Here is a 16300-nt window from a genome sequence, read left to right as displayed (position 1 = left end):
CATGGCTTTGTTTGCACAGTGGTGCCATCCCTTCACAGAGATCTGTGAATCCAGAGATTATAAGTCTTATCTATCACTGCAGCAGAGGAGCTTATTGATCTCAATGAAGTCCCATAACTGAAGGTCCATATCTCCTTTCAGACTTGGGGCTAAGGAAATAGTCTGCAGGAGCCTATGCATTGCATCCGTGATGCACTGACTATGGATGCATTGCCCTGCAGGCTCCAACACAAATATTTAATAAATGCACATTTTTTCATAAATGGGGGTGCATTTATAAAAATCATTTTAAAAGGGAGACTGTGCCTTTAAGAACTATTGATTTATTTGGTAGGTACGATTTATTTAGAGGACCTCAAGAGTCTGATACCAGGTCAGATTCAGGTATTTCAACTACTTGCTTTTAAATATTACATTTAATGAATGAGCTGCAGCACTTAATTATAAGTACATCTACACTTACAGTTTTCTCTTATTTCCCCTGAAAAGTTCTACAAATACCTGTTAAGTGAAGTTCACCTAATGCAGCTTCCTGTTATGGTGTGGAAACAACTCTGCACTGCTTCTGAATTCAAAGCAGAGTTGCAACTCTCATGTAGGCTTTGCCTGGTTGTACTACAGTGTGATGAAAAAAAATGTTTCAAGGGGTGTGACTATCAGCATTGTTACTGTGAATTCACATGCCTGTAGCTGGTCAATCAGCATCTGGGCGCAACGAACCCTGCTCACTGATTTTTGAATTAATAGCACTGCCTCTGTTGCTGAAACCACCGTGACCTGCAGTGTCTGGGAGGAGGAGCATGTGAGACACAAAAGGACTTGGCTCAGTCAGAGAAGGTAAAGGAATTGTTTTATTTTCTTTAAGAGGATGGTCATCACAAAGTAACTGCATTTCGTAATTGTTTAGACTGTCATACGGGAGCCTTTAATTGTAATGTAAGTTATATAGCACACTGCTACAGCAGTACAGTGGAATATTCTTAAAGTAGAAAGAATTTGTAACTAAATGACATTTAGTTTGTTAAAGCACTGTGCATAATATACAGTTACAGTTTTTTTAATCAATAAAATATGTTTCATCCTTTATTGTATCTTATTGTTGCTGATCTCATGTGGCCTTTTTTCGGCCACTTCATGTATTTTCCTGACCTTCAGTGATGGCTGCATTACATTTCCCAGGGATGCTGCCAACAGGGGACCGTGTCTGCATAACGTGTGCTGAAAAGGCAACAATGCATGAGCACAAATGGAAGACAAGGACAGCATTGTCACCCTATAACAGGAAGTGCCTTTGGAGGGACATCACAAGTTATTACGGTACTTTTAATATAGGGCTTATAGAATAGAACAGAATAAATAGAATGCAATACAGCACAACAGAATAGAATATTTTTAGGACGCATGACTGCAATTAAGAAAAATGGAACACTTGCATATCTTGAATGTCTGGACCCTTTTGCTATTATTCCCTATAGTTACTGAATCAGTAATAACCACTCAACAGTGCAATTCATGGGCAATGGGCAGCTATGGAAAACTCATGCGTATTGCACTACAACAGAATCTATTTGAATGTGAAGGGGCAATAAATGTCCCTCATATTATGGCCATGTCACAAACAAGATATGTGAAACACAGTAAATCTGAACATAAAATACATTTTCTAACAGAACATTTTTAGTAGGTAAATGCCATAAGAACTGTTCATAATTTAGTCTATCTTGTTTAGTAAAAGTTATTTGTCACAGTGAAGGCATTAGTCCAGATTTTGTAAGTGAGCATTTTATGTGAAGGTCCAGGAATTTTACAGGATGTTGAGCTCTGCAAACAACTTCATTTGCATGAGGTAATAAAGCCTTTTGTTAAGAGCTTGCCAGTTCCTGTACTCTGCACTACAGAAAAGACCACTGCAGCTTAAATATGCTGTCAGTGTTGGAAAAAATACTGGGACTCGCAACAGGAAATCTAAATATGTAAAAAAAATGAACATAGAAAGGCTAACAGCATGTTTTTTTTCTTAATAAGGCAAAGAGCAATACCAAACCTTACAGCAACCTATCATTATCTTTCGTTATTTCTACAGCTCTAATCTTGAAAAAGGTTATTGGCTGCTATAGTTTACTTAAGTTGTAAGCTTGATTTTACCATATTAAAAGAACTGTATCACATTGACTAATGTCATTCAATCAGAAAAGCAGGCTTTAGTATACTAGTGGCAAGTTATGTATACCTATTACCGGTATTTGTTTGTTACAGTTTTTAAGAAGCTTTTTAATCTATCCTGCTGAAAGACCTTTACTGTTATTTACTGTTATCTGTGATTAGGTAACCCTTACTTTTATACAAGACCCAATATTCTCAAACATAGCCGCAGTTCTGCACACTAAACAGGTTGAAGATTTGACTGAAATAAGGGTGGACATTGCCGTTAAAGGACAACTTCGAAATTTTCAAACATATAGCATAACATTTCTGGAAAGGAATTCTAATTCAAGTTTCTATTATTTTATGTTAAATGCCTTCTCATATCTTCTTTGCATTCTATCACCTCTGGTTTACACTGAAGTGGTCCATGTTACCATCTGGATCCCCCCTGTTGTCCCTCTTCAGTTTGGCTCCTTCATGCTCACAACACATGTGACATACAGTATCTAAGTCATTTAATGCTTAAATAGGTCTTCATTTCTAGTCAGCATCCCCTTACCATTCCCCTCATTGCTAACAATAATGCTATAGTTTTAATATGAGTATTAATTATTATTTTTTAAATAACCCTGTACCCCTCTCCCTCCAGCTTCAACTCTGCCAAGCAAGGGGCCCTTGACAATCAGCCATGTATCTGTGCCATCATTGGACTTCCCCTCACTTCTAATACTTTTTTTTGGTTCACGTCTAGGGGTGCACTATAGCAAGCAGAGCTGTCTGCTTTGTGACAATCTTGCTGCAATCTGTATTATTGTTATACAGGAGTTTGCTACAGCAAAGGTGGACTTCCCTCTCCTTCTTAATAATCTGACAAACGCTAATTAAGATAATTTACTGAAACCAGTACACTTAGGGATATTAATACGCTTCTTTTCTTTATTTATTACATTCCCTCTGAACTTTTCTGTCTGTGCTCTGCATCCTGTCTCACTATTTTTTTTTTTAAAGTAATCAGTGGCTGGCTTATTCTTCCTGCTTCTCTGTACAACCCGCCACCCCCGACTCGATGATGTCTGTGCCAGATCTCATGCATAAACTGTTCAACATCTGGTGCATTTTTTTTTTAATTTTCACAAAATCTCACGTATTTTCATACTTTATTCGCGAGATCTCCCTGGAAGATTCTGGTGACATAGCCCTTCCAATGGAGAAGGGGCGTCCCGAGACTGGGTGTCACCCGAAGCGGAGACCGTGTGACACCCATAACATGACTCCATCGCGCATTCGCGTGACGTCACCACGCACGTGCGCGATGATGTCATTGTGCATGTGAGGTCATCTAATTGATGCCTGCCGGCGGCCATCTTGGTGATGGACGCCAACAGAGAGTGAAGGGGACATTCACCCGGCGGGATGATGTATGCGGCCGGATCCCCTCCTCTGCCCTGACACTGTCGGGCTCTCGGTCCATGACCAAGTGCCTGACTTTTTAGAGGGGGTGACACCAAAATGACTGGCAGTCATTTTGGTGTCACCCCTCCAATGGTGTCACCGGCTGCGGGGCGCACCCTATGCACCCCCCTTGTGACGCCACTGCAATTGGGCAATTGGGGGGCACTACATCACCAGTGCCTCAGAAAAAGAGGAAGTCGAAAACATGAAAATGAAAGTTACCAAAGAAATGGTTTTTTTTTATGCATGTAACTTCAGTTCATATCTGCATGCAGTGCTCCATGCACCTGTAATTTCAATTTTTTGGCTCCGGCCACTTGCAGAGAGATCAGCGTCCCTGGTTACCAGCTAACCAAGGACACTGATCTCCAGACAGCAAACTCTCCCGGGCGCTCTGGGAGTCTCCCGCTCCCGGCCACCCAGGAGAGAAACACTGCTTTTTCTTTATTATTTCTTTATTTTGACACAGAGCCGTGTCAGAAAAAAAAAACATTTTTGCCCATAGGCAAAATATATATTTTTCTATTCTGACACGGCATTCGGCTATTCACTCACTGCTGTTCGGCATCTATAAGAATAGACCGAACAGCAGCGAGTAGCCTGCCGGATGTTCGGCTTAGCCGATCCAGATGTTGGATCGGCTGAGTCGAACTCCTCCTGCACTTCAGTTGCTGAGCATGTTCGGCCGACCCGAAGCCACATGAAGCCACCCAATGTACGGCTGATTTCACCTGATGTACAGCTGAAATCAGCCGTACCAGCCTTAAGTGAATAGCCGAACAGTGTTCGGCTCACTTCACTTCAGGTCGGTCTTTCACTCGGCTGCCTACGGCATTCCCTTAGTCATTGTAAGTAACGTTTCCCTGAATATCCAATGATTGAAAAATGCAGTCAGGCTTATTTAATAAACAGAAGAATTTGTGAATCTTCGCATTAGCATCCATGTAAATACTGATCAGCACAGCAGTCATCTACACCCCATATGCAAGGCCTGATTATTAGTAGATTATATCTAGTCCAGGCATACTTAGTCCAGGCACATGCAGGTGTGAAGGAGGCTGTCAGATTAATTAGGCATCAGGCACAAAATCTCACCTGCATGAGTGTAACTTGCGTCACTGGTTCATGGAGAATGCCGCATATTAAACCCTGTGTACTGATATAATAAAGCTGCAGATGCAGTATTTTTTCAGGAAGAAGAATACAATGTTAAAAGTTGAACATTTTATCTCCCTTCCTTCCCCCACCCACGTAGAATTCTGTCTACAACTCCTTTTCTCCAGGGCCACCGAGATTGTTGCTTATGACAAGTTATGCAAGGATTATCCCCCAATACTGCGGTGAAGGGCCCGGAGATGCACTTCTACACCACGGAAACGTACATTGTTGTCTATTTGTCTCAGGGAATAGAATACAATTGAGTGGTGGATATTAATGTGGTTATGCTTGTATGCGATGCAATGTACATGAGATACCTGCTTTGAGTTTCAAATATGGAAACCTGCTTCTGATGAGTGTATGATATCTCCTGTGTCCACTGAATGTATTATATCCTGTATTAGGACATGCATGTGCTGTCCCAGTTACTCTGATGATATGATTAGGGCGGTTGCCCTATCTGGTACAGTGGAATGTATTGCTAAACTGTTGTACAATAAAGCATTTTAAAATTAAAAAAAAATTATATTGTGAAAAACTTTAAATAAAGAATGAAAAAAAAAAAAAGATTTGAAGAGCTGACTTGACCAATAGATGTTGTAGGGAGGACAAAGAAAGATATTATCTATGCGTTCAAGACATTTATGGTTGATTTACTTTTCAGGCATTTATAAATGCTCTTCATCCCTGGCTGTGTCTGTGCAGTGAGCCATTTTAAACCTGGATGGTGCCATACTACAAGAGTAGAGATACTTGGAGTATAAACCCATTCAGGTTTATGGGGCTCAATGCACAGGAAAGTTTTGCACTGTAGAAAATGTTGGTCTAGAAATAGTAAACAACACAGGGGATCACAGCTGTCATGATAAGTAAGCAGTTGGGTGGAGAGGGGGGGGGGATTCTAGGCTAGTTTAGGTAAGGGGCTAGAGCAGGTGACTAAAGTTGGCCATACACCTATAGATTATCTGCAGATTTTCTATGGTCAGATGGAAAAAGTGCAACAGATTCCTCCATCTACGCTAAACTGTGTGGATGGAGGAATCTTCCACTAGGCCAAGCTTCAGAATCTTGCTAGTCCGCTGGCTCTCAAAATATCTGAACAATGCCTGCATCCAATCAGATTGTTCAGGTATTTTGACAGCCGGGCTGACTAGCAAGATACTAAAGCTTGCCCCAGTGGGAGATTCTTCCATCCATACAGTTTAGCGTAGATGGAGGAATCTGTTGCACTTTTTCCATCTGACCATAGAAAATCTGCAGATAATCTATAGGTGTATGGCCAGCTTAAGAGTGTTCTCATCTTTTAAGAATACAAAACATGTATAATTTGGACATTAAATTTATAACAACTAAATTTGATTATGATATCATCTTTAATATAACAGTATTACTGTAGATTTTTCTTTATTAATTTGATTGAGTATTTATTTTTACAAATGTTATCATTATCATTACAAGCAAAGGGCAAGCATGTCTAATGTAATAAATATTAAAAGCATACTCCATGTTTCAGACCATGATTCATGTAACACCCATATTTTACGTTCCTTAACCCCTCATCCTCAAATTGCTCCCTTATTACCAGGGTTCTTCTCCCTGCGGGATTCTGTATTTTTTTAGAATTTGGTATGGATGTGCATGGCTTTGTTTGCACAGTGGTGCCATCCCTTCACAGAGATCTGTGAATCCAGAGATTATAAGTCTTATCTATCACTGCAGCAGAGGAGCTTATTGATCTCAATGAAGTCCCATAACTGAAGGTCCATATCTCCTTTCAGACTTGGGGCTAAGGAAATAGTCTGCAGGAGCCTATGCATTGCATCCGTGATGCACTGACTATGGATGCATTGCCCTGCAGGCTCCAACACAAATATTTAATAAATGCACATTTTTTCATAAATGGGGGTGCATTTATAAAAATCATTTTAAAAGGGAGACTGTGCCTTTAAGAACTATTGATTTATTTGGTAGGTACGATTTATTTAGAGGACCTCAAGAGTCTGATACCAGGTCAGATTCAGGTATTTCAACTACTTGCTTTTAAATATTACATTTAATGAATGAGCTGCAGCACTTAATTATAAGTACATCTACACTTACAGTTTTCTCTTATTTCCCCTGAAAAGTTCTACAAATACCTGTTAAGTGAAGTTCACCTAATGCAGCTTCCTGTTATGGTGTGGAAACAACTCTGCACTGCTTCTGAATTCAAAGCAGAGTTGCAACTCTCATGTAGGCTTTGCCTGGTTGTACTACAGTGTGATGAAAAAAAATGTTTCAAGGGGTGTGACTATCAGCATTGTTACTGTGAATTCACATGCCTGTAGCTGGTCAATCAGCATCTGGGCGCAACGAACCCTGCTCACTGATTTTTGAATTAATAGCACTGCCTCTGTTGCTGAAACCACCGTGACCTGCAGTGTCTGGGAGGAGGAGCATGTGAGACACAAAAGGACTTGGCTCAGTCAGAGAAGGTAAAGGAATTGTTTTATTTTCTTTAAGAGGATGGTCATCACAAAGTAACTGCATTTCGTAATTGTTTAGACTGTCATACGGGAGCCTTTAATTGTAATGTAAGTTATATAGCACACTGCTACAGCAGTACAGTGGAATATTCTTAAAGTAGAAAGAATTTGTAACTAAATGACATTTAGTTTGTTAAAGCACTGTGCATAATATACAGTTACAGTTTTTTTAATCAATAAAATATGTTTCATCCTTTATTGTATCTTATTGTTGCTGATCTCATGTGGCCTTTTTTCGGCCACTTCATGTATTTTCCTGACCTTCAGTGATGGCTGCATTACATTTCCCAGGGATGCTGCCAACAGGGGACCGTGTCTGCATAACGTGTGCTGAAAAGGCAACAATGCATGAGCACAAATGGAAGACAAGGACAGCATTGTCACCCTATAACAGGAAGTGCCTTTGGAGGGACATCACAAGTTATTACGGTACTTTTAATATAGGGCTTATAGAATAGAACAGAATAAATAGAATGCAATACAGCACAACAGAATAGAATATTTTTAGGACGCATGACTGCAATTAAGAAAAATGGAACACTTGCATATCTTGAATGTCTGGACCCTTTTGCTATTATTCCCTATAGTTACTGAATCAGTAATAACCACTCAACAGTGCAATTCATGGGCAATGGGCAGCTATGGAAAACTCATGCGTATTGCACTACAACAGAATCTATTTGAATGTGAAGGGGCAATAAATGTCCCTCATATTATGGCCATGTCACAAACAAGATATGTGAAACACAGTAAATCTGAACATAAAATACATTTTCTAACAGAACATTTTTAGTAGGTAAATGCCATAAGAACTGTTCATAATTTAGTCTATCTTGTTTAGTAAAAGTTATTTGTCACAGTGAAGGCATTAGTCCAGATTTTGTAAGTGAGCATTTTATGTGAAGGTCCAGGAATTTTACAGGATGTTGAGCTCTGCAAACAACTTCATTTGCATGAGGTAATAAAGCCTTTTGTTAAGAGCTTGCCAGTTCCTGTACTCTGCACTACAGAAAAGACCACTGCAGCTTAAATATGCTGTCAGTGTTGGAAAAAATACTGGGACTCGCAACAGGAAATCTAAATATGTAAAAAAAATGAACATAGAAAGGCTAACAGCATGTTTTTTTTCTTAATAAGGCAAAGAGCAATACCAAACCTTACAGCAACCTATCATTATCTTTCGTTATTTCTACAGCTCTAATCTTGAAAAAGGTTATTGGCTGCTATAGTTTACTTAAGTTGTAAGCTTGATTTTACCATATTAAAAGAACTGTATCACATTGACTAATGTCATTCAATCAGAAAAGCAGGCTTTAGTATACTAGTGGCAAGTTATGTATACCTATTACCGGTATTTGTTTGTTACAGTTTTTAAGAAGCTTTTTAATCTATCCTGCTGAAAGACCTTTACTGTTATTTACTGTTATCTGTGATTAGGTAACCCTTACTTTTATACAAGACCCAATATTCTCAAACATAGCCGCAGTTCTGCACACTAAACAGGTTGAAGATTTGACTGAAATAAGGGTGGACATTGCCGTTAAAGGACAACTTCGAAATTTTCAAACATATAGCATAACATTTCTGGAAAGGAATTCTAATTCAAGTTTCTATTATTTTATGTTAAATGCCTTCTCATATCTTCTTTGCATTCTATCACCTCTGGTTTACACTGAAGTGGTCCATGTTACCATCTGGATCCCCCCTGTTGTCCCTCTTCAGTTTGGCTCCTTCATGCTCACAACACATGTGACATACAGTATCTAAGTCATTTAATGCTTAAATAGGTCTTCATTTCTAGTCAGCATCCCCTTACCATTCCCCTCATTGCTAACAATAATGCTATAGTTTTAATATGAGTATTAATTATTATTTTTTAAATAACCCTGTACCCCTCTCCCTCCAGCTTCAACTCTGCCAAGCAAGGGGCCCTTGACAATCAGCCATGTATCTGTGCCATCATTGGACTTCCCCTCACTTCTAATACTTTTTTTTGGTTCACGTCTAGGGGTGCACTATAGCAAGCAGAGCTGTCTGCTTTGTGACAATCTTGCTGCAATCTGTATTATTGTTATACAGGAGTTTGCTACAGCAAAGGTGGACTTCCCTCTCCTTCTTAATAATCTGACAAACGCTAATTAAGATAATTTACTGAAACCAGTACACTTAGGGATATTAATACGCTTCTTTTCTTTATTTATTACATTCCCTCTGAACTTTTCTGTCTGTGCTCTGCATCCTGTCTCACTATTTTTTTTTTTAAAGTAATCAGTGGCTGGCTTATTCTTCCTGCTTCTCTGTACAACCCGCCACCCCCGACTCGATGATGTCTGTGCCAGATCTCATGCATAAACTGTTCAACATCTGGTGCATTTTTTTTTTAATTTTCACAAAATCTCACGTATTTTCATACTTTATTCGCGAGATCTCCCTGGAAGATTCTGGTGACATAGCCCTTCCAATGGAGAAGGGGCGTCCCGAGACTGGGTGTCACCCGAAGCGGAGACCGTGTGACACCCATAACATGACTCCATCGCGCATTCGCGTGACGTCACCACGCACGTGCGCGATGATGTCATTGTGCATGTGAGGTCATCTAATTGATGCCTGCCGGCGGCCATCTTGGTGATGGACGCCAACAGAGAGTGAAGGGGACATTCACCCGGCGGGATGATGTATGCGGCCGGATCCCCTCCTCTGCCCTGACACTGTCGGGCTCTCGGTCCATGACCAAGTGCCTGACTTTTTAGAGGGGGTGACACCAAAATGACTGGCAGTCATTTTGGTGTCACCCCTCCAATGGTGTCACCGGCTGCGGGGCGCACCCTATGCACCCCCCTTGTGACGCCACTGCAATTGGGCAATTGGGGGGCACTACATCACCAGTGCCTCAGAAAAAGAGGAAGTCGAAAACATGAAAATGAAAGTTACCAAAGAAATGGTTTTTTTTTATGCATGTAACTTCAGTTCATATCTGCATGCAGTGCTCCATGCACCTGTAATTTCAATTTTTTGGCTCCGGCCACTTGCAGAGAGATCAGCGTCCCTGGTTACCAGCTAACCAAGGACACTGATCTCCAGACAGCAAACTCTCCCGGGCGCTCTGGGAGTCTCCCGCTCCCGGCCACCCAGGAGAGAAACACTGCTTTTTCTTTATTATTTCTTTATTTTGACACAGAGCCGTGTCAGAAAAAAAAAACATTTTTGCCCATAGGCAAAATATATATTTTTCTATTCTGACACGGCATTCGGCTATTCACTCACTGCTGTTCGGCATCTATAAGAATAGACCGAACAGCAGCGAGTAGCCTGCCGGATGTTCGGCTTATACCCGAAGCCACATGAAGCCACCCAATGTACGGCTGATTTCACCTGATGTACAGCTGAAATCAGCCGTACCAGCCTTAAGTGAATAGCCGAACAGTGTTCGGCTCACTTCACTTCAGGTCGGTCTTTCACTCGGCTGCCTACGGCATTCCCTTAGTCATTGTAAGTAACGTTTCCCTGAATATCCAATGATTGAAAAATGCAGTCAGGCTTATTTAATAAACAGAAGAATTTGTGAATCTTCGCATTAGCATCCATGTAAATACTGATCAGCACAGCAGTCATCTACACCCCATATGCAAGGCCTGATTATTAGTAGATTATATCTAGTCCAGGCATACTTAGTCCAGGCACATGCAGGTGTGAAGGAGGCTGTCAGATTAATTAGGCATCAGGCACAAAATCTCACCTGCATGAGTGTAACTTGCGTCACTGGTTCATGGAGAATGCCGCATATTAAACCCTGTGTACTGATATAATAAAGCTGCAGATGCAGTATTTTTTCAGGAAGAAGAATACAATGTTAAAAGTTGAACATTTTAAGGGCGGGTCACAGTATGCATGTGTGTAGGGAACACTATCACACAGCGAAATGCATGAAAGTCTAGGTACATTTCTGTTGCCATTCATTATGAGTGGTACCTCAACGCACCTCCTGGCGCGCGTGTGTTCTGCTGCAATGTATGGTACCACAATATCAACTGTTGCATTGCCATGTGGTGAAAAAAAATAGTACATGCCTCATTTTTTTCCCCGCACTGGGCAACACAATGCATGATACTGAATCAGAATGAATGGCAGTGCAACGCACCAGCATACCTAGCATGCAATGGATTGTGCTGTGCAATAACGTGTGCTAAACACATGGATGCTCTGACTATAGCGCAACACTACAGTGTGAACTGGCTCTTTGATTAAATGGTTTTCATGATATTTCCACATCGGATACATTTGAAGTAAACATTTGTTTTTGACTAATAATACATTGTAATATTTAAAAAGGGAGGGTTGGCACTCACAGCCTTTGGAGTCCAGTGTAAAGTTCCATGTCCACGGCATTCAATGTGTGCAATCCTTTCCAGTTCTCTATTTCTCTGTAAAGATAAAGCAGGTGGATATTAGCCAAGGTTGCTGCATGCTATACAATGTTCATTTACTGATGCAGTGCTATTTATAGAAAGGAGGTAATTGATTCAGTTCAACATATTGCCAGGGAATACAAAGCCACACACATTACTGAAGACTGACCAGATCAACAAATTAATCAAAGACACCAATTAACAAGACGGATGAATGAACGTCTGCTGCCTGCTGGAATGAGAAGCCCAGTTAGGACCAAGTGGTAGCTGAAGAGAAATCATGGGGACCCTTTTCAGAAAGCAGTTGTTGGGAGATCACACAGCCCATTCCATTCCTATAAATTCATTCAGGGAATTAACAAGTGCTTCTGATAAGAATTTAATAGAGTTGCATAACGACACCAACTTCATGGACCTAAGAGAACAGCTGTTTCTGAGGCGAAGATTTTCACAATGCATAGAAGCGCCTTGGCACAGCATCAGGCACCAATGAGCACAGAAAGGTCATAGGTAAACCTCCCTTCTTTTCAGTACAAAACATAAAACAAGTTGATTAAATATCCCATTGTCTGCTACGTCTATACTGAAGTAATTGATTAAAAACCTAAAATACACACAACATACAGTGGTGGGATGGATTTATCAAAACTGGAGCAGACAAAATGTGGAGCAGATTTGCACTGCAGCCAATCAGCTTCTCTCTTTCATTTTCAAGTCTTACATGAACAAACTGAAGAGATATGCTGAATGCTGATTGGTTGCCATTGGCACCTGCTCCAGATTCAGTTTGCTCTTGTTTTGATAAATGCCCCTCAGTATGTTATAGGCATTAAAGTGTATATAAACACTAATAATGACATTTCTTATTTGTTCCCTTTTCCTGGCAGAAATTCAGTGCTGCCTTGTGTTCTGTGCACTCTACAATGTAATATCAAACAATGTTATCAGGGAGCATGTTAGGACTACTGTCCTAACTGTCATCCTAGAAGTGTCATCCTAGTGCTGATTTCACAACCTGGTGAGTAGCTACATTCTTATTTATTCTTCCTCCAGCAGCTCCTTAAACAGGCCTCTCCAGAGGTCTGTTTCTATTTTGGGAGGGCCCAGTAAGGCCCATAATTCCATGAAGGTGGAACCTGAAGTAATCCAGCACTGCCTTCACGGAATCCAGTCCACACCTTCATCAGAACAAATCTCAGCAATGCAATGTATAGCAATGCAGAATGACTCCAATCTGTAGAGGGACTACAAATCCCAGCAATATATTATACAGCAATGCAGAATACCACCAGCCATAGAGGGGTACAAATCTCTACAATACATTATGCAGCAATGCAGAATAGCACCGTCTAGAGCGGACCACAAATCCCAGCACTACAATATACAGCATTATCTATTTTACAGATAACAAATATTTACAAACACTAAAAATGAGAGTAAAGAGTAAGTAAAACATATTCAGCAGAGGGGAGGGGACACAGGAAAGTGCAAAAGCAAGCAACACAGAACAGAAGAGTGAGAAGGTTTTACGACCTTTGGCAAGTTAAATGCTAGCTGCTGCAGAACGTCTTGGAAGAATAAGATCCAAGAGCAGCAGCGGTGGTGCGATTGCACTTTAATGCTGACCTTTGCACTTGCAGGATGTTTTTAACTGCCGCCAGCTTCTTCTCATTGGCAGTTCATTAGAAAGTCAGGCTAGTCTAAGTAAGTCTGATGTGGAGCTTCCCGGACAGCAGGAAGGAATCAAGCACTTATAGCAGGAGGTTACTTCTTAAAGCTGAAGACCAAGTCCCGGAGCACTGATAAGCCACTAAATCCCCACACAGGTCCCCCATCCAGTGTCCCCAGGAGCTCACACTTTCCACCGCTGTCCTCTCTGCTTGCGCTGCTGCAGGGACAAGCACAGCACATAACCCCCTGTGTCCTCCCCACTGACCAAGCCACAGGACATGCCCCCTGGGGAGTCAGTCTGATGGTAGAGCTAGGCAGATATCCAGCAGAGTGGTCCTTGAAGGTGAGGTGATGTGGTAGACTAGGTGGCCATGAGGCCCCCGTGAGCATGAAGCCTTAGGCAACTGCATAATTTGCTTAAGTAAAGAACCACCTCTGGACGATTCCGCAGGCAAAAAAAAAAGCAATTGCATCTTCCATATTTCTATTCTGACAGGTTCAATTTCAGCTGACTTAAACACTTTTGGATGTGTTATCAAGTGGTTAAACATTATTACATTTTGATCTTCAAGTGGGAAGCTAGAGTGCAGAAGAGGAAGGATTAGACGGGTTGATGAAGCTGCCAAAAGAGAATGTTCATGTAATAAGTTTAGAGTCAAAAGAAAAAATGTATGTCCCCCAGTGTAAAGCAAGGAAAGCTAAAAAGTGAGGAGACCAATCTGAGAAAGATGCAGAGATGCAAGAGGGTGATAAATAACAGCGATATGTTAAAACAAAGGGTAACAATTGTGAGGGTATAAAGAAGGATCACTATGTTTAAAGTCTTATGAATTGCATGTTAAACTGTCACTAAGATTTTGTTTTCCCTTAAAGTATAAACAGAGCTCTAGGACACAGTGTACATTGAAAATGCTTAGTGCTGAAATCTGAATTTGTACTTCATGAAATTCAGCAATATCTTACATCTTGATTTTACTGGATTTTATTATTTTGATAAATGTATCTTTCCCCTTATCATAGATCAAACATAGGAAATTTTCCTATATTATATACAATGTTGAACTGGCCATGGAGGACCTTCATATTTACTGTACAATCAGGGCAATCTATAAAATAAAGGTTAAAAAAATGTGTGATGTTGTCCATAGCAACGGTATTTGTTCTTATGATTTAAAACTAGTAATGCAAAATGTCAGCTGGACATTAGATATGATTGGCGGCCAGAGGCACATGTTCTTTCCACCACTTTTACAGAATGTCCATTGTTTCCTGGTGTTACCTGATCTAAGACAGTTATCAAGAACATGGGTTCAATTTGCTAACAAGCTCTGCTCTCTCCAGGTGACTGGAGAAGTATTCTTATTACCGGTGGCCTACCTTCATACACGCGGAGGAGCACATGCTTGGAATTGTATATGTTCACCAGCTGGAGATCTGCAGAATGCCCAGCACTTATCTATAGTGTGGCACACAGCTTTATTTACACATATATAAACATGCAGCACTAGTCAGGCCTGGAATAAATAATTATGTACTGTGCATACATTAATTATAGGATCTGACAGAAAATCTCTAGCAGGATGTGATTCATGACTGTGTGCTGTAAATCTATAAATCTGCTGGAAAACACTATGACAAGTAGTTACAGCAAAGTGTGTGCTGTGTAAACAGTCCACCCACTAAAGAGTTAATGTTCCAGTGTATGCCTTTCACTATAGGAAGAGGAAAATGAAGGATATGTTCCCATTTATATGATGCGAAATGGTATCCACTCAAAGCATAATGTATGGTATAAAGCAGTGGTTCTCAACCTGTGTAACCCCAGGACCCACATTTGTCCTTGGTCATTAAGTGGCGACCCAAGTCGCACTGCAATGGAACGCACGGAATTGCGGTACCCCGCGTTCTGGTGCGAGCGATTGAACTGTGGGTGGGAGGTGCACTTGGGATGCCATTCAAAAGATCCACCCAGTTTCCATACCTTACGAGAGCTGGAGTGGATCTTCAGTCTAGGGTCCAGTGTGGGCTGCTGTGCTTTGACAGAGCTCCATCCATATGTACATTGCTTGTTCAGCTCCCTTGCGTGCCCTGTAGAGGTGCTGGGAGCCAGAATGTGACGTCACTCCGCTCCAGGCACCTCTACAGAGCATGCAAGGGAGTGGTACGTATGGATGGAGCTCCCTCATGCTCATAGCCCCAGCTCATCCCACCTCAAGCAGACACACAGCGCCAGGCAGCAGATTTTGTATGACTGCTTGGCAAGAGAACTGACAGGAGGAGCTCACCTAGGATAGTGGCAGGAGCACAGAGATCCACTAAACACGAGGTCGCGAGGCCACTTTTGGGTCACGACCCACCAGTTGAGAACCAAGGGTATAAAGTAACCAAAGAAGGACCCTAGCAAACAGGTTTATGTGGAAGTCAAGAATGTTAAAACTAATCCTGAGGCAAATATATAAACACACAAATTGGCGCAACTCTGTATTTATCAATGTATTATTAATTTGTCCTATAACCAGTGGCTGTGTATGTAGGTGCAATTATGACAGCAGCTGATGAAACACCACATGTTTACTTAATCCACTCCAGTTTATTTATTTATTTATTTTCATTCAAACACCGTGGGTACATTCTACTAATTCTTATCCTGACCTTCAGTTCCTACAGCTGGCTGAACCATTAGATTATCATTATAGCTGCTTACTATATTTATCTGAGTGTGTTGTTTTCACAGATAATATACCTTCTGTATACCATTAATGCCAACTGTCCTGGTTTTTCTAGGATAGTCTCGGACTCCTGTCCCGATGATGCTGTGTCTGGGACAGGATCAGAGAAATACTGAGAATGTGCAGATAAGAGAAGCAAACACTGTAGGGTATTCACTGAATACATTTTGAATGAACACAATAGATTTCAGAACATTCATTTGACATTCTAATA

General features: G+C 41.0%; 1 protein-coding gene across 1 annotated transcript in view; it reads right to left on the bottom strand.

Moving 5' to 3' along the window:
• NTRK3 (neurotrophic receptor tyrosine kinase 3) overlaps nucleotides 1-16300 on the bottom strand; it is a 588664-nt gene that overhangs the window by 420147 nt on the left and 152217 nt on the right. Inside the window, exon 3 of the mRNA XM_018556369.1 lies at nucleotides 11627-11701. Within this exon, the coding sequence (XP_018411871.1) occupies nucleotides 11627-11701 (75 nt within the window). The remainder of the gene's footprint in view (nucleotides 1-11626; nucleotides 11702-16300) is intronic.

Source organism: Nanorana parkeri, unplaced genomic scaffold, assembly GCF_000935625.1.
Source record: "Nanorana parkeri isolate BGI_ZX_2015 unplaced genomic scaffold, ASM93562v1 scaffold236, whole genome shotgun sequence".
Taxonomy (NCBI): domain Eukaryota; kingdom Metazoa; phylum Chordata; class Amphibia; order Anura; family Dicroglossidae; genus Nanorana; species Nanorana parkeri.
This window is presented reverse-complemented; position numbering and strand designations above follow the sequence as displayed.